Source organism: Platichthys flesus, chromosome 16, assembly GCF_949316205.1.
Source record: "Platichthys flesus chromosome 16, fPlaFle2.1, whole genome shotgun sequence".
Classification (NCBI taxonomy): domain Eukaryota; kingdom Metazoa; phylum Chordata; class Actinopteri; order Pleuronectiformes; family Pleuronectidae; genus Platichthys; species Platichthys flesus.
In genome coordinates this window covers 22,852,161-22,870,252 of record NC_084960.1, presented here as the reverse complement: position 1 = coordinate 22,870,252, position 18,092 = coordinate 22,852,161, and the positions used below count along the sequence as shown (strand labels likewise).

At 41.2% G+C, this 18,092-nt stretch overlaps 1 protein-coding gene and 1 long non-coding RNA gene across 3 annotated transcripts; one reads left to right on the top strand and one right to left on the bottom strand.

The window, feature by feature from the left end:
- Positions 1 to 901: 901 nt before the first annotated feature.
- LOC133970631 (uncharacterized) lies at positions 902 to 9,475 on the bottom strand. The gene is made up of 2 exons (XR_009924330.1): positions 9,256 to 9,475; positions 902 to 4,062 (listed from the first exon to the last, which is right to left on the bottom strand). It is a non-coding gene; the product is annotated as an uncharacterized LOC133970631 (long non-coding RNA).
- Positions 8,190 to 14,232, top strand: prmt1 (protein arginine methyltransferase 1). Of its 2 annotated transcripts, none has more exons than XM_062407593.1 (10): positions 8,190 to 8,332; positions 10,346 to 10,432; positions 10,517 to 10,672; positions 10,809 to 10,872; positions 10,972 to 11,114; positions 11,514 to 11,601; positions 11,836 to 11,951; positions 12,704 to 12,854; positions 13,719 to 13,840; positions 13,971 to 14,232. In XM_062407593.1, the coding sequence occupies exons 1-10, from the start codon at positions 8,306 to 8,308 to the stop codon at positions 14,052 to 14,054; spliced, it is 1,038 nt and encodes a 345-aa protein (XP_062263577.1). In that variant the 5' UTR covers positions 8,190 to 8,305; the 3' UTR covers positions 14,055 to 14,232. The 2 variants fall into 2 exon arrangements, with proteins under 2 accessions (XP_062263577.1, XP_062263576.1); XM_062407592.1 differs by having other exon boundaries at positions 10,337 to 10,432.
- Positions 14,233 to 18,092: the final 3,860 nt, after the last annotated feature.

The following is an 18,092-nucleotide window of genomic DNA, read 5'->3' as shown; positions in this document are numbered from 1 at the left end:
ATTCTGACTCTACAGATCAATAACTAATAACTATTCTGCCGCCATAACAAGTGTGTGCCATGTGTGTGAACGGCACCAAACTGTACAGTAGAGTGTTTTGAGTGGTCACCAAGACTAGAAAAGCGCTATATAAATGCAGACCATTTACTATTTACCACTGTTGTTTACTCTACTTTGAAGTGAGGAGGGTCAAGTTGCAATCACAGCACAAACGTGAAACAGGAACTGTTAACACGCTAGTTACTGTCCAGCTGCAATTTTTAACTCCAGTCTATCAATTAATCATAAACCTAAACTCATCTACAACTCACTTGAATGTCTTGTTGTTAGTCTTCCACACCAATCCAAGAAACACCAACAGCCAATCATACTTGCTGTAGACTACCATGCTACTGGAGCTTATACTGAATTTTTAACTGAATTCCCTGAGTTTTTATCAAACTTAGTCCTAAAGGCCGATACAATTATTATTGTTGGTGACTTTAATATTCATGTTGACAATAATAAACATAGCCTTAGCGCAGCATTTATTTAGATACTAGACTAAATTGGTTTCAGTCAGTGTGTATACCAACTTACTTATTGTTGTAACCACACTTGACCTCGTATTATCATACGGTGTCAAAATTGAACATTAAATAGTACTTTTGCGCAATCCAATTCTATCAGACCATAATTTAATAACCTTCAATTTAACATTATCTGAACATATGCCACTAATAAAAAACTGATTTTCTAGATGTCTACCTGATAGTGCTGTAGCTAAATTTAAGAAAATAATTCTGATTACATTTAAACCCGTATTCTCCTTCGATATAAACACCAAATTCAATAAAAACCCAATCACTGTAGCCATGCTGACAGAGAGTCACACCTCCAGCAAACCCACTATTTCTCAAGATTCAAGATTCAAGATTTTTATTATCAAATGCACAACAATAACATTAAGCAGTTGCTGGCAGTGAAATGCTTGAGTCACAAGCTGTCTTCTAGTAATGCTCAAGTAATTACAACCTATAAAATAAAATAGAAATAGTAAATATTGAATAAAATAGAATATCAAAATTTAAAATAGAAAATAAAGTATATATATCTAATATATATATAAACAACTGAAGAGAAAATAAAATAACAATAGTGCATTTATGTGAAAATATGCAAATATGTCACGTTGCTGGTTTGGTAGAATTATTGCAGTTCAGAGGAGTTTAAAAGTCTTATGGCCTGGGGGATGAAACTGTCTCTGAGCCTGGTGATGCGGGCCCGGATGCTGCGGTACCGTCGGCCAGACGGCAGCAGGCAAAAATGTTTATGACTGGGGTGAAAGGGGTCTTTAATAATCCGGCTGCTCTTCTTCCTGCACCACTGGGTGTAGAGGTCCTCTATGGATGGTAGCGCCGTCCTGGTGATGTGCTGGGTGGACTACACCACCCTCTGTATAGCCTTACGGCTCAGGGCGGTGCAACTGCCATACCAGGCGGTGATGCAGCCAGTCAGGATGCTCTCTATTGGGCACATGTAGAAATTGCAGAGAATCTTGGAGTCCATGTGGAGCTTACGCAGCCTGAAGAGGAAGAAGAGCCGCTGTCTGGCCGTCTTCCTGATGGAGTCTGTGTGATGGGTCCAGGTCAGGTCATCAGTGATGTGGACCCCGAGGAACTTGAAGCTGCTGACTCACTCCTGCGTGGTCCCGTTGATGGAGAGGGGGGCGTGTTCCACTCCTTGTCTCTTCCTGTAGTCCACGATCAGCTCCTTCGTTTTGCTGACGTTGAGATGGAGGTTGTTGTCCTTGCACCAAGATGTCAGGGCTCTGACCTCATCACCGGTGATACCGCAACCAGCGAGCAGCAGAGAGATGTGAGGTCTACTGTTCTGTAAGAATGAGAGACACAGCATGAGGAACGCTGAGTGTCAAGTCAGAGTAACCTATGTTTCGTGAGGCAAGGACGGCTTTTCACAGGTGGCCACTGCACGCAAACAACGTGAAGGCCAGCTGCCACCGGATCAAGTTTGGCGGAGAAGTAGGCGACAGGGCGAAATTTGTCACCATGAGGCTGAAGGAAGACTGAAGTCATGCAGCGGTCTCTCACATACACAGCCTGAATAAAAGGTTTGTCAGGGTTAGGGAGAGCAAGAGTGGGAGATTGCTGCAGCGTCTTCTTCAGTGTGACAAATGCCTCGTCTGCTTCTGGAGTCCAAACGACACGTTCATGAGGAGTGAGTGATTTGCCGTGGTACAGAGCGCCTAAGGGGGCTTCAAGAAGAGCAAAGTCAGGAATGAATGTTCTACAGAAAGACAATGTGCCGATGAATGACATGAGTCGTTTCTTCATCAAGGGTTTCGGCATTTTAACAATAGCTTCTACTCTCTTATCAGACAGGGATTTGCCATCTTTGGTGACGACATGACCCGGAAACGTGACGGTTTGTTGTACAAACTGTAGTTTGCTGAGGCTGACTTTATGGCCCTCACAAGTCTCTGCAAAGCGATCGTGTTTGTTTAACATTGCTCCTGTGTGGGACTGGCAATTAGTAGACCATCAACATACTGCAAGAGAGCAGAACCTGGAGTGAGGAGGAGTGGCTGTCCTTGTGGACAGGAACACTAAAGAATGCGTTGGATAAATCTACATTCGAAAACCACACTGCATTAGGCGGAATTTGGGAAAGCAGTGTGTATGGGTTGGGAATAATAGGCGATCGAAAAATTACGGCCTTATTCACAGCCTTCAAATCCTGCACAAACCGCCACTCAGTAGGTTGACCTTTGTCTCTGATCTTCTTAACTGGGAACAGTGGAATGCGGCCCGTTGAATCAGGACAGGGGACAATTACACCGAACTGCAAAAAGGATTCAAAAACAGGACGTATCCCCTCCATTGCTTCCTGTCTGAATGGATATTGTTGTTTACATGGTCTATAATCAGATTTTGGAGTGATTTAGACTGGATCCCAATTTCTGATGAGGCCCACATTATATTTGTCTTTTGCCCACAGTGTTTCAGGCAGATCTGAAAGTAAAGGAGAAACATCAAAGGTGCTGAACAACATTGCATAAGAATAAAGGTGATTTTCAGTCACAACAAATGAGCAGTTGCACTTCTGGAACCAGACCAAAAATTATTGGACTTTTCAGAAAAAGGCAAAAACAGAGATTCATAAACATGATCTGCTGTGTCTGTCACATGTGAGGTGCATGCCATGAATCATCAAATCTCTTCCTAATAGATTAATTGGGCAACAGGGAGACAACAGAAAACCATGTTCAAACTTTATGGGATGTTGTTGAAGTTCGAGTTGAGGCATTTTCTTAAAAGCATCACTATTGTACTTAACATAAGTACCACAAAGTTGTGTGTGATCTGGTGTTTGTATGTGTGTGCAGTTAGTAACGCAAGCTGATACTTCTTTGCAGTGGCTTCTGTGTGTGTGTATGCTTCTGTGTGTGTGTGTGTTTCACTTATCTTTCTCTGTTTCTCGACGGGAAGGCTGGACTTCTCCTCTCCGTCTGTCATCTCGTCCCTTTCTCTATTTTGTTTGGGAAGACGGTCTTCGGGGCGTTGAGGAGTGTGTTGAGAGCATTGACATATGTGGCATTACCCGCATCATCCCAGTCTGGTGAAGTCAGACGGAGGTCACCTCCACAGTGCTGATGTATTTTTGCAAAGTCAGTGGGGCCTAATTTCTTCATTAGAAGTCGTCTGATTTCAGACACTGTTGGCATGAATTCTTGGCAAAATGTTTCAAACTGGAGGGCAAATGCTGTGCCAGAGTTCCGTTGGTCTGGGAGGTGATTTAGTGCTTTGGTCATGTCTGCGTCAGTCCAGGGGCGGTAGACGAGGGCTGGGCCAGTTGGTCCCATGGCGTTTATCATAGGAGCAGTTATCACTTCTCCCTGCTCCTGACGAGTTCTATTTGCAATGGGAGAGGAGGAATCGGAGCCCAGAGATGAGGAAGAGGTGACGTCATCATTCAGTCCTACAGCTGTACCGTCTCCATAGACTGGCAGAGCGGCTGTAGAGCCTGGGATGGGCTTGAGCGTTGATCGGTGGAGTCTGGTATCTGCACATCATATGGAGGGGGGTTTTGGCGTTGGGGAGGAGGGAGGCAGGCGTCGAGGAGAGGATAAAGAGATGTATATGATTTATTTTCAACTTTCTTTGCAACTTACTTTTCAATATTCTCAGTTTCCTTCTTGCCAACCTTAGCCATCTGTTTAAGCGTTTTTTACTTGTCCCTACACACTGCCTCTTTTTCCCACATTTCAAGACACTTTTTATCGTCTTCAATGTCTTTCCACATTGTGACCTTGACCCTTCTCTTGCTTTTTAACTCTTTCTCTCTCTCTCTGAAACAACTTTTAAAAGAGTTTCTCTTTTAAAAGTTGTTTCACTAAACATGGACCTTTGATCAGTAGCAGGAGTTATACACAATGTACCTTATGATAACCCAGCAAAGGGAAACAAGTTCTAGGCACACAATCTAAGACAGTTTTCCAATTTTGTTAACAGCCTGCACAGTGCTAGTACAGACTCCTGCAAGAGCACCTGAAGAGAATAAATGGACGGGGAATGTGGTCGCGTTTATTAAGTCCCTGCCCTTTGTACACACATCGCTACTACCGATTGGATGGTTTAGTGAGGTCCTCGGATCGGTCCTGCAAGAGATTGTAACAGCCCTGGCGGATCGCCGATAAGACGATCAAACTTTATTATCCACCAAATTTAGGTAGACTTTGATGGAAATCTGAAAATACAAGAGATTGGAGCACCAAATTTGTCTTTGTGTACTTTAATAGAGGCTCTCTGCAGAAAGGATCAACACAGAGAAACACATGGATCTCAGAGTAGAGATGCAGGACAGTCAGAGATGGGCAGTATTTCTATTACTTGTATTTGAAATACGTATTTCAATTACTTTGAATATTTTGTAATTTGTATTTGGTAGGGCCGATAAAAAATCTAACGTAATTTGTAACAAAATACTTTAGAGTGGAGTAATTTTGTATTTAAAATACTCAAAATACTTTCTGTACGAATCAAAAAACAGTTCACGAGTATGCATTAATTAACAAAATGCAGTGAATGAACAGTAGAGAAATCTAAATCAAATCAATATTTGGTGTGACCACCCTTTGCCTTCAAAACAGCATCAATTCATCTAGGTAGACTTGCACACAGTTTTTGAAGGAACTCGGTTGGTATAGGTTGTTCCAAACATCTTGGAGAACTAACCACATATGTTCTGTGGATGTAGGCTTCCTCAAATCCTCCTGTCACTTCATGTAATCCCATACAGACTTGATGATGTTGAGATCAGGGCTCTGTGGGGGCCATACCATCGCTTCCAGGACTTCTTGTTCTTCTTTGCGCTGAAGATAGTTCTTAATGAAATTGGCTTTATGTTTGGGGTCGTTGTCCTGCTGCAGAACAAATTTGGTGCCAATCACATGCCTCCCTGATGGTATTGCATGATGGATAAGTATCTGCCTGTATTTCTCAGCATTGAGGACACCGTTAATCCTGACCAAATCTCCAACTCTATTTGCAGAAATGCAGCCCCAAACTTGTAAGGAACCTCCACCATGCTCCACCTGCCTTCTCCCAAATATTTCAAGTTTTGACTCATCAGTCCAGAGAACCTGCTGCCATTTGTCTGCACCCCAGTTCCTATGTGTTCGTGCATAGTTGAGTCGCTCGGCCCTGGTTTCCATAACGGTGGTTTGGCTTTTTGGCTTTAACTCTTCCATGATAACCACTTCTGATCAGACATCTCTGGACAGTAGATGGGTGTACATGGGTCCCACTGGCTTCTGCCAGTTCTGAGCTGATGGCACTGCTGGACATCTTCCGATTTCGAAGGGAAATAAGCTTGATGTATTTTTCATCTGCTGCACTAAGTTTTCTTGGCCGACCAAAATGATCCTCAATGTTGCCCGTTTCTTTGTGCTTCTTCAAAAGAGCTTGGACAGCACATCTGGAAACCCCAGTCTGCTTTGAACTCTTTGTCTGGGAGAGACCTTGCTGATGCAGTATAACGACTTTGTGTCTTGTTATTGTGCTCAGTCTTGCCATGGTGTATGACCTGTGGCATCAAACTGTCTTTCACAACCTCACATTGGTAGCAGAGTTTGGCTGTTCCTCACCCAGTGTTAAGCCTCCTAGACAGCTGTTTCTGTTTCAGTTAATGACAATGTTTCAACCTACATCTGAAATTGATGATCATTAGCACCTGTTTGTATAATTGGTTGGTCATACACCTGACTATAATCCTACAAAATCCCTGACTTTGTGCAAGTCTACCTATAAGAATTTATGCTGGTTTGAAGGCAAAGGATAGTAACACCAAATATTGATTTGATTTCGATTTTTCTTTTGTTCACTCACTTTGCATTTTGTAAATTGATAAAAATAAACAATTATTATTTATATTTTTCATTTACACGCATTCTTAGTTTACAGCATTTTTTCACACCTGGGGGGGGGGGGGGGGCGGAGCCTCGGGACCGGTGCGCTATCTGGGAGAGCACAGACATACACACACACACACAGAGACACACAGACTCACTCGCCCGCTCCGGATACTTTATGACAGCCTGATACGATGATGTTAAAAAAATTATTGTGACTAAGTCAACCACCAACATTTTCGTTACGTCTTCGTCTCGTCTTCGTCATTGAAAAAGGGTCGTTAACGAATATATTTCGTCATCGTTTTCGTCAACGAAATTAACACTGGACACAGTCGTAGGATTAGACCACAATAACATGAGCCCCACTGTTCCAATGTCAGCGTTACCACAATGGAAATCTGTGATACCATCCATGGAAACCAGTTTGCATCTAAAACTAAGGTACCAAAGTTTGCCATGGTGCAAAATCATATAAAGTCTGCCCAACACATCACCAGGACGGAGCTACCATCTGGCGGTGTAGGAGGAAGGCAAATCGGATAATCAAAGACCCAGAGCAGCTGAGACCAGAGAAACTCTGTGTTTTCACTGTTTCCATTGTTAAGAACAGTGTTGGTCAAGTTACTTCTAAAAAGTAATTAGTTACAGTTACAAATTACTTCTCCCAAAAAGTAATTGAGTTAGTAACTCAGTTACCACGTTGTTAGAGTAATTAGTTACTCAGCAAAGTAACTGTGGCGTTATTTTTCATGTTTTATAACGCTGTTACGTTCTGTAACATCTTTAACGTCAAAGATGTTTATATTAACTGATTGAAGAATAAAAACACTATATACAGTATTTTAGAACATTTGGTATTTATTTGAACTCAATAGATTGCAGCCTGCCATATGATGCATAGAATTAAAACATATAAAAATAAATATTGATGTGTTGAATGTGTGTAAATAGCGTGTTTATGTTTACGGGGCCGCCATGGTTTGCGGGCTCGAGCACGGGGATATGTGGGATTGATGTGGGTTTTGTTTAAATACACTTATAATACGCAACCTTTTTGTGTCGAATTCGATTATATTTATTTAATTAGGGGTTAGACCGATAACAAGGTCATCGGTCCAACCAGGGATCTTTCGTTTATAATAACTTGGTCGGGCAGCGCGCAAGGTACACAGCGGGTCGAGTCCGCCCGTGTCCTTAAAATTAAAAGCGTAGAGCATTTCCCCTGGGGTTTGAACAGGGTGATTTGTTACAACCGCACGCTTCATTCAACCAAATTGTAGTAACGCGCCACTTTACATTATCAATAACGATAACGGCGTTGTAACGATGACAAAAGTAATTAATTAGATTACTCCGTTACTGAAAAAGAACTCCGTTAGTAACGCCGTTATACTTAAACGCCGTTACTCCCAACACTGGTTAAGAAGCAGCCTGTGAGTCAGTGAGTGGCTGGCTGGCTGCTCCTCGTGAACTGTGAGCACACAGACACACACAAACATACACGCACACACTCGCCCGCTCCTGGTACTTCATGACGGCTTGATGCGATGATGTTTTAAACAAATATTGTGACAACCAAAAACATTTTCATCTCGTCAACGAAAGTAAAAATAGATTTAGTCATAATTTTTATTTTCAAAGATCTGTTTTTGTTACGTCTTCGTCTCGTCTTAAGTCATGGGAAAAAGTTAGTTAACGTATATTTGTCGTCGTAGTTTTCGTCAATGAAATTAACAGTGAATTGCTGCCAATCTACTGCTCTACACTCCAGTCCAGAGGGTGGCGGTAATGCGCCTATGAGAGGGTTTGCCAACCGCCAATACACACCCGACGAAGAAGAAGAAGAAGAAGAATAAAGATAAGACCGACTGTTGCCTGAGTCACGAAATCGAAATGGCGGCATTAGCAGAGAGGATGGAGGTAAGGTCTCATTGCAAAATATATATTCCGATTTCTGCTATTTCTATGCCTTTATTTCGTGTATAAAGGCTATATGCGTCAATCAGACAAACTGCGTATAAGGGTGTTTAAACGTCTGTTTTAGTTTTTATTTGCATCGGTGGTGGGAGTCGAGGATGCATCCATTTTAACTTTGAAAACGTGACTCTGCCGTTGCCGTTCAATTATTCGAATAGTTTTTCAAACTGCGGTCATAAATTGAACTCCAGTTAATGGGTTATCTGTTTAAGCTTGTGGCAAACCATGCGAGCCGAAGTGAGTGACGTGAGCAGAACACGTCGTAGGTCGGCAGCGTGTGACCATTGTGGCGAACCGCATGGTATCTGCTAGCTGCTGAGCTAGTTAGCAGGCGTGGGCGCTGCCTCTAGCTCTCGCTGGATTACTTAAACCAGCATTTAATGGGCGCATGGGCGAAGATGGTTTCCCTGTCGGATTTCGTTCATTTGTGGCAGTTACATTATTATTTTGTATGGGGATTTCTCGGTAGTCACACAGCGAGTTTAAGCCGGTTACCCAGGTCTTCCCCAGTCCTTCGTCTGCATTAAATGGATTAGAGGATAAGGCTGTTCACATCTGACAGCATCTGGGATTATTGGTGAATTGGTGAGTGATGGGTTTAGACATGGTCGACTTTGGTCTAGACGTGGTGTTTTGATGGCCGGGATCGCAACCATGTGGCGCGCTAATTATTTTAGGACTATTAGCTGAGAAAGTTGACAGCCCATCACAGTTAGGAAAAAGACCGAACAAAACCAAACTACTTGCTTAGACTGCAGTAAAAATTATATTATTTCTGTTTTGGAGGCGAACGTGTTCGGGGTGTTTCCATCGTGATGTTATGGTTAACTCGAGAGTCCCTGCATTCATGATTTTGGTGTTCATACCTTAGTTGAAAATGTTTCTGTTGAGCTCAAAAAGCCAGACAAGTTCAGCAGGGATTTCCTCCAGAATGATTCCACACGACCACCTTAGGCCTGTTGGTAACGTTTATCTAAATTGCTACGTTGCATAGTGTAGAAAAAAGTGAGGTGCTCAGAAACTCAAAAGCAGTGTCAAACACTTCACTCTCACAATTACATAAACTGCTGGACTTTTGATAACACATTGCGCAGTCAAGTTGACGCAGTAATCATTACGTCATGGTAAAGGCCGGCGCATGCTTCTGCGTTTTCATGGACATGCAAGCAGAGAAGCCCCTGCGTACTTGCGTACCCCTTCTTGCGTGCGTCGACTAATTTTTCTAGCTATACACAAAGCTACGCAGCCCGCAAGATTTCATGCCCCCAAAATACCGGCTGAAGATTTAGAAGAACGAATATGGACCAAATAGAAGAGTTTGGCCGAAGAGATCTGAAAGTATGACTACTTGTATAATGGAAGATATGGGACATATTTTTTCAGACAGAAAAGGGGAGCAGCAGTGGCGATGTAAAAAAAAAAAAATAGTCGAAGACTGCCACACACAAAGAAGACGTCTCTAAGGTCGTCAACGACAAAACGTTACTACACCCACTACACCTACAAAGAATTTGCTCTGGTTATTGGTGCTAACAATGAACATAGAAACATAAAACGCAATAAATACAACATACATAGGAAAAGCAATAAAAAATAGAAAACGTATACATTTACTCACTGTTTACTTCTTTACTCACTTTTTCCAATATTTATACAAAGTAGCATTTATTTTGACAAACATTTCTGAGTATATGAAAGATAAAAGTGAAGTAAAATGCAAAACAGTAAACAATGTCCGATTGCAATACAGTATAATAATAGAAGAGGTGAAACTGTGTGAAAAGCCGCAGAAGCATGCGCCGGCCTTTAGCTTAGCTGTTGGCTTTATGGCTGCAAAATTCAGGTTTTTAAGAGTGTGATGTAAAGAGGTGTATCCTGAACATCATTAAAGCAATAGAACACCGGAGCTAAGCCTCTCCTAGACTGTAACTGTGTATATCTTTTGAGGTTTCTCAGGGGGAGAGCTCAGCCAAGCCTGCTGCTGAGGATATGACTTCAAAAGACTACTACTTTGACTCATACGCCCACTTTGGTATCCATGAGGTAAGAAACTATTGCGCAAAATGTCTAAAGTTCAAGCCTATCTTACCAGATAATAACATTTGGGGCCTTTCATTGACCCTATAGGAGATGCTCAAAGATGAGGTTCGCACACTGACCTACCGCAATTCCATGTTCCACAACAAGCATCTGTTTAAGGACAAAGTGGTGCTGGATGTGGGCAGTGGGACAGGCATCCTCTGCATGTTTGCTGCCAAAGCTGGAGCCAAGAAGGTTATAGGGGTATGTGTTGGGTTAATCAAATTATTAATTTGTGTAGTTTCTAGATTAACTGAACATATCCCAGATTGACCAATGGCAATGATCTTTTTAGAGTGGCATGAGAAGATGTGAATTAAAATATTTTTTATTTTCATAGATAGAGTGCAGTAGCATCTCAGACTATGCAGTGAAAATCGTCAAGGCCAACAAGATGGATGATGGTGAGTAAATGATCTGGAGATACAAGTAGGGTTTCTGTATGTGCAGATCAGGGTCATACAATTTTTGCTGTGCCTCCTAACCTACTCTTGTTTGTGCAGTTGTGACTATCATCAAGGGGAAAGTGGAAGAGGTGGTCTTGCCCGTTGAAGGAGTAGACATCATCATATCGGAGTGGATGGGCTATTGTCTCTTCTATGAGTCCATGCTCAATACAGTAATTTATGCCAGAGACAAATGGCTGGTAAGTGTGTTTTTAAAAAGGAAAGGGCTTTGTTTTATGCTCTACTTGTCATATTTTTCCGTCCTTCAATCTTCAACACAAACAAGCATGCCTTTTCTAGTGAACACAATTTTGAAATCTAGAAATGAATACCCTTTACTTGATCCTTAAGTGTTTGCTGATACTGGTAACCCAATAAGTACACAGCAAATTATATTTAATTTTAAAAGTTATACCAAAGACGATATTTTTTCATTTCTGCTTGCCCTTACGGTGAATCCATGCTTTGCATGGCCTTTCATACGACTAGCGGACATATTTACGCATCGATTGGGTTGTTTCATCCAAGCCCTAATCTACACTCTGGATAACCTCAAGTTCTGCTCCTGAGTTTGTTTTCCACCTCTCACCCCTTCATAGAAGCCAGATGGAATGATTTTCCCAGACAGGGCAACACTTTATGTCACTGCCATTGAGGACAGGCAGTACAAGGACTACAAAATCCACTGTAAGTAGTCTTTCTCCAGACCCAACTTAAGCCTTTGAGTTGCAGTGTTTAGGTTGGGATTCCTGGGTTAGATGAGACTCAACAATAGTAAAGCATTGTTTGTTCCAAACATTTGACTATTTATTCAACCCTCAGATCATTTCTGTTAGGGATGGAAAGACAATTGTACAAGGCATAGGACTGGCCCCCACTGTCTGTAAATAACTGTTTTAATTCCACTGTGTGCTCTGTCAGGGTGGGAGAATGTGTATGGGTTTGACATGTCGTGCATCAAGGAGGTGGCCATTAAGGAACCATTGGTTGACGTGGTGGACCCTAAGCAGTTGGTCAGCAATGCCTGTCTCATCAAGGTGGGTCAATCAATGATAGATTGATACTTACCCGAGTCCTGTACGACTAAGCTGGTTTTGTGAATATCTAGTTAACTTCAAGTTTACCTTTAAGCATTTTCAGACCTACGAAGCTGTTTCTGATCTTACTTATGCTAACAGCTAACCTGCGTCTGACCTGGTTGATTTGTGATTACAGATCAAAACCTGTCAATCTACTGACCAATCTGATCACTCGAAAACCAGTCAAAGATATAGATGAGCGCACCAGATTTTTTTTTTTTAAAGAAGAGTGGAATTGTTTTGCTGTTCTGAACTGTGTCCATATTTAATAAATCAGAGCTGTCATAGCTTCATTTTACTTAGATTTCTTACAGTGTTTATGCTTTAACTCTCTTACTGTTGCTCTGTTTTAAAAACAAAGATAATAGAAAAAGCATGTCTTCATTCAAATATGACCCACACATCGTTCAGCATTTCCCATAATAGATAAGCATTTCAGTCCAAATCCTCATGTCATCACAGTAATTTTCTCCTCTTTGCTTCTCTCAAATACAAAACATCTAAGACGAGAAGTAAACTAAACTTTAAAAGCAAATGGCATGCAAAATCAAAGAAAGCTGATTAAATGTGTCATTTAAGAAATTGATCTCCTTAAATATGCCTTTTTACCCCAGATGATATGTTGAATCTGCTTTGTTGTACAGGCCTTGAAGTATCTTACTTTGTTGCAGAGGTATTAACTCTGATTGTGTTGTGGTTTTTTTATTCAGGAGGTGGACATTTACACAGTGAAGGCAGAGGACCTGTCCTTCACCTCACCATTCTGCCTACAGGTCAAGAGGAATGACTACATCCATGCTCTTGTGACCTACTTCAACATAGAGTTCACCCGCTGTCACAAGAGGACCGGCTTCTCTACAAGTAAGTCTGCTCTTACACACAGTCCACCTAGTTTTTACACAGTGGCATTTGGTCAGGCTTCATGTGATGTAATTCATACTGGAGACACTACTTGGACAGATGAACAAAGTAACATTGATAAGTTCTTAGTTCTCTTACAACCAGTAAGATACTCTTGCATTAAAGTTCGGGGATGCTTGCTAGCCATGAGATCAGCAAATTGTTAGCAAGAGCTCTTACTGTCTGTAATTACAAACAATAAGGCGTCAGATGCCTCTGCACAGATGTTCCTTTATACAATTCTAGCCACTTGGTTATTCCCACACCTCATGTCTTGTCTGTTGAGCCGCGTACTGCCACTGCACTACTGCTATGACAAATCAGCACCCAAGGCACCTGGTAATCCCTGTGTCAGTCTGATATTATCTGATGTGCCGAAATAAAATTATGAGAAATACTCTGTATTATTTCTGCCAGTTTTGGCCTCACAGCTATAGTTTCAGTTGCTGACCACTGTTTCAGACTTCAGTTTTTTTTCTTTTAATTGAAACTGTATAATGTAAATTATAGTACAATACCGGTATATAATATTTTTGATAGCTTTTTCTAAATATATTGATATTGGCTGACTGTTGAGGAAGAAGTACCTACGTATCACTACATTTATATGGTTATCAGAAAATCGTACTTGAATTGATGGGCTAGTGAAGACTCACAATTGGATATCCAGATTATGCAGTTATTGATTTTCAACTGTTAATCATTTGCTACATTTACAGGTTGTGGTTACAGCTAAAAACAAAGCAGTGTATTCTCTATTATGGGGATTTACGTTGATCGTTGACATGTTTCAAATGATCACATTTAGCATTCCGTATTTCTCAGGCCCAGAGTCTCCCTACACCCACTGGAAACAGACAGTCTTCTACCTGGATGACTACCTGACTGTCAAGACTGGTGAAGAGATATTTGGCACCATCAACATGAAGCCAAATGTCAAAAACAATGTAAGCAGAACCCTGGAAGGTCTTACATTCTTTAAATCACAGCACAGCTATAACGTATATTTGAGTAGCATCAACACTGTATCTAGTTACTGTTTGCATCTTTGCTGAATCACTGCTGTTTGGTTTTCAGAGAGACCTGGACTTCACCGTAGACATCGACTTCAAGGGTCAGCTGTGTGAGATATCGAAGACATCGGAGTACAGGATGCGTTAGAAGTTCCTCTCCCTCCCCTGGGTTTCTTTGGTCGAGGACAGATGATTCAGTTTGACTGAAAGTCTGTTCCATAGTTTGAAGCTCCCATGCAGCAACATTTTATAGATCCTTTTTTTTGTTGTAGTTTCTTTTCATTTACTTGTTCAAACATTACCAGTATTAAAGAAGTTTTCACATTCTTGCAGTCCAGAGTGCATTGATTCAATAATTCATTGAACAGTTGTCTTTTGTTTTTTTTCCCTTGGGCATTCATTGCACATTTGAAATTCATTTAGACAGGTTCAACAGCCTTGATGACATGCATATCTGCATAGTTTAAATGTCTTATCATTTAGCCTACTCTATCATCACCACCTGCTCTGCCCTTGGCATCTGTTGAATCTGTTCATGTTCTAATAATTTAAGGGTGTTCCGATAAGGTGATCTCTGATCGTTTGCAGTAGTAACTCCTGATACTGATCACGGGTGATTCAAGTCCCCACTTATGATTGGATTTGTCCTCCCTGCTCTATATGCAAAAGAATGCTAACCAGAATTGTCAGTAAATGTCCATTATTGGTTGTTTTTTAAATAAACATGTCACCACTGATGTGCAAAGGTGAAATCTGACTGCAACATTGTCATGTTCGTAACAGAAGGAAATCATGTACTCACATTTGCACAATTTACTGCTCAAATAATCGAGTCAGGCAGTTCATAAAAATTAAATTAAGTACAATACAGGCAAATTGTGATAAGACAATATAAGCAGCACTTTAGTTGTTCTGTGGGCCAATTCAGGGTTCAGCATCTTGCCTAAGGACACTTTTGCATGCAGATGGGGAAGACTGGGGATCGAACTGACGTTCAGGTTGGAGGATGACCGTACTACCCCTCAGCCACCGTATGTAATAACTACCCAATTTGGGAAACAAATTATTTACGGGATAAGGGGAACACTTCATGAGAGCTGTTAGTTGTGCCTCATCTGATTGGCTCATATAGTGTTTATATAGATTGCGAATCAAACTAATTAGAAGGAATATTGGCCAAAACTGTTAGGAGGATCCTTACTTTTTTTGGATCAAGAAAACCCTGCCTCCTAAACGCTTGTACTGTCATTTATGGCTACACAAAACTACCATTTAAAACTGTCCGTCAGATGCCATCGGGTTTAGTTTGGCCATAAATGAATGTCTGGAAAAAGTATTACACCGGGTTATGTTTGTGTAAATGTAGAGATCATTTTCCAATGAGCGTATCAGTACAAATGCAGAAGTTAAACTGCATATAACCCTGCAGCTTCCTGATATCCCAGGAATGTGTTCCTATTTGCATTTACTGACTGAATGCCAGTTATTTTGTACGAAACATCAAAATAGACTGAACTAGTTAATTAAAAAAAAAAAAAATCTGTAAAATAATATAGCAACCCTTCTTTTATATAACAGTAGGAAGCCTTCCATTCATGGATTCTGTCAGTTTCTTGATCTGTTGACAATCAACTGTTGTTGTAGCAGCAACCACAGCCTCCCAGACACAAGGGGGCCAATGTCATTATTCGTTCATCTTTAAGGCCTTTACTGGCTAGCCACACAGTGGAGTACTTGGATCAGGGCCGGCCCTAGCACATTTGGCGCTCTAGGCAAGCTTCACTCCTGGCGCCCCCACGAAAACTTATTATAAAATTATTTCTTTCTTCGTCGAAGTTGCTTGGACACACACACTCTAACCATAAGCCTCAATGTGCTAGCATGTTCTGACAACACCAAGGAGGTTCGTACCTCGATTTTTGCCTCATTTTACCCTAATGTTAGATAAAAAAATTTAATGTCAAAGTATTGGTTGGAGATGTATGTTATGGGTCCCAAAATTGATACCACAGCAACAAAGTATATCTGTAGAATACAGCAGGAATGCAGCAGCAGTAACGAAACGGAGCCTTCAGTTCCACATCCAGACTGCATCTTATTCAAATTAAACACAATTTCAAGTACAAACATTTCTTTGAGTGTAACTGCATTTTTAAGTGCATAAAACATACATTCAATTATTATGGTGTCTCTTTTCTCCAAACATCTTAATATACATCATCACTCGTAAAGAAATATAAACATTTATAATATAGACCTATTGAACATTAGCTTATAACTGGTATTTATAAGGCAAAATAATAGTACATGAATTACAGAGTCTGTGTGTGTCGGAGCTGAACGACACACTGTAAAGTAAACAATATACTATCGCGACCTAGTGCGGGAGTGTCTCCCCTCACTGCCCTGCGGAGTTTCTAAGTTTCACCAGTCTAACTCTAAGTAGACAATCAAAACAACATCAACACGTCTCAATGACACCCGTGGTGATCAAGCGAAGCTTTAGGAGCTAACGTAGGTGACTCTCACCCACTACTAACCTGTAGAGTACAGGATGAATGCAGCAGCAGTAACGACACGGAGCATTAACTTCCTCATCCAGACTGCATCTGACAGTACGGGGTGCAACTGCTCCAGTGCCAAACGTTCCACATGAGTGCTGCTGTCATTTACTGATTTCTCTAATGAAACTACTTAAATTACTGTTAAAGTAGTTAAATACAATATTTTACCATACCACATATAGAAGGGGGCACAAAAAACTCTACCTAGCAAAAAAAAAAAATATTTTATTTTATTTTTTGCTCGGCGCAGTTTTTGGCGCCCCCCTCTGAGTGGCGCCCTAGGCAACCGCCTATGTCGCCTGTAGGAAAGACCGGCCCTGACTTGGATGCATGCAAAAATCTGCTCAAAACTGTTAGGAGGTTTTTGGAATTGATTTTGAGTCCATCTTCAACCTGAAAAGGTCCAACTAGCTCATCTTTAATAATACCAGCCCATACAAGTACCCCAACTCGCGTCTGAGTCGAAGTGGAGCTTTGTACTGGTCCAGCCACAGGCCCATCCATCAGATCCGTCAAGAGTCACTCATCTCATCAGTCCATAAAACCTTTGAAAAATCTGTCTTCAGATATTTCTTGGCCCAGTCTTGACATTTCAGTGGTGGTCGGGTTTCACCATTCCTTACCTTGGCCATGTCTCTGAGCACCAAAACACCTGGGCACTCCATTTAGATAGCAGTTCTGGATTATGACAGCACTGGAGGATAATGGGTTCCTGGTAGCTTGACATTTGATTCTTCTCAAATCTCTGGCAGTTAATTTGCATATTTTTTTCTCAACAGGTTTCTTGTGACCCTGCTGATCATTGCAACAAAACGTTTGATGGTTCTGTGATCATACCTCAATATCTTAGCAATTTCAAGAGTTCTGCATCCCTCTGAAAAACTTTACAATTTCCTGACATTTCAAAGTCAGTTAAATCTCTTTTTTTGCCCATTTTGCCTGAGGAAATGAAGCTGCCTAATAATTATGCACACCTTGATATAGGGTGTTGATCTCCTTCGGCCACACTCTCCCTCATTTCACAAATACACGTCTTCTGATATGCTTAAATCAAAAGGGCATTCAAGTTTATACTGCTTGGAGTTGGAAAATATGCATACAAATTATGATGTGGTCAAAATACTCCCTTGCCTAATAATTGTGCACACAGTGTTCATGTCAATTTATTTGCTAGAATCAGGCCTTCCGCGGTGTTATGTTAGAATTATAGGTGATTTATAATAGGAGTAGGGTGTAAAGTGTGTGTGCTTATTTTCTGCATAAGGCAGCGGTAATGCACTTATAAGCTGGATGTCAACCGCCTTACAAAACGAGGAAGAAGAAGAAGGAGCGAGAGAGAGAGAGAGAGAGAGAGAGAGAGAGAGAGAGAGAGAGAGAGAGAGAGAGATGATCGAGCTAAAAGCAGGGACTTTCTGCAGACATTTAAACTTGTATTTATTTAAAAGTAAGTCAGAAGGCTTCCCCTGGGATATTTGCTCAAACATTTCCCGAAAAAGCGGAGGATATCTGGAGTTGTGGTCACTGGAAATAATGTTAAGAACATAATGAACTGCCAAGCAGGACGCTAGACAAGACAGGAAGTAAAGTTAGAGAGACACACACACAAGGGAAGAGGCTTGTCA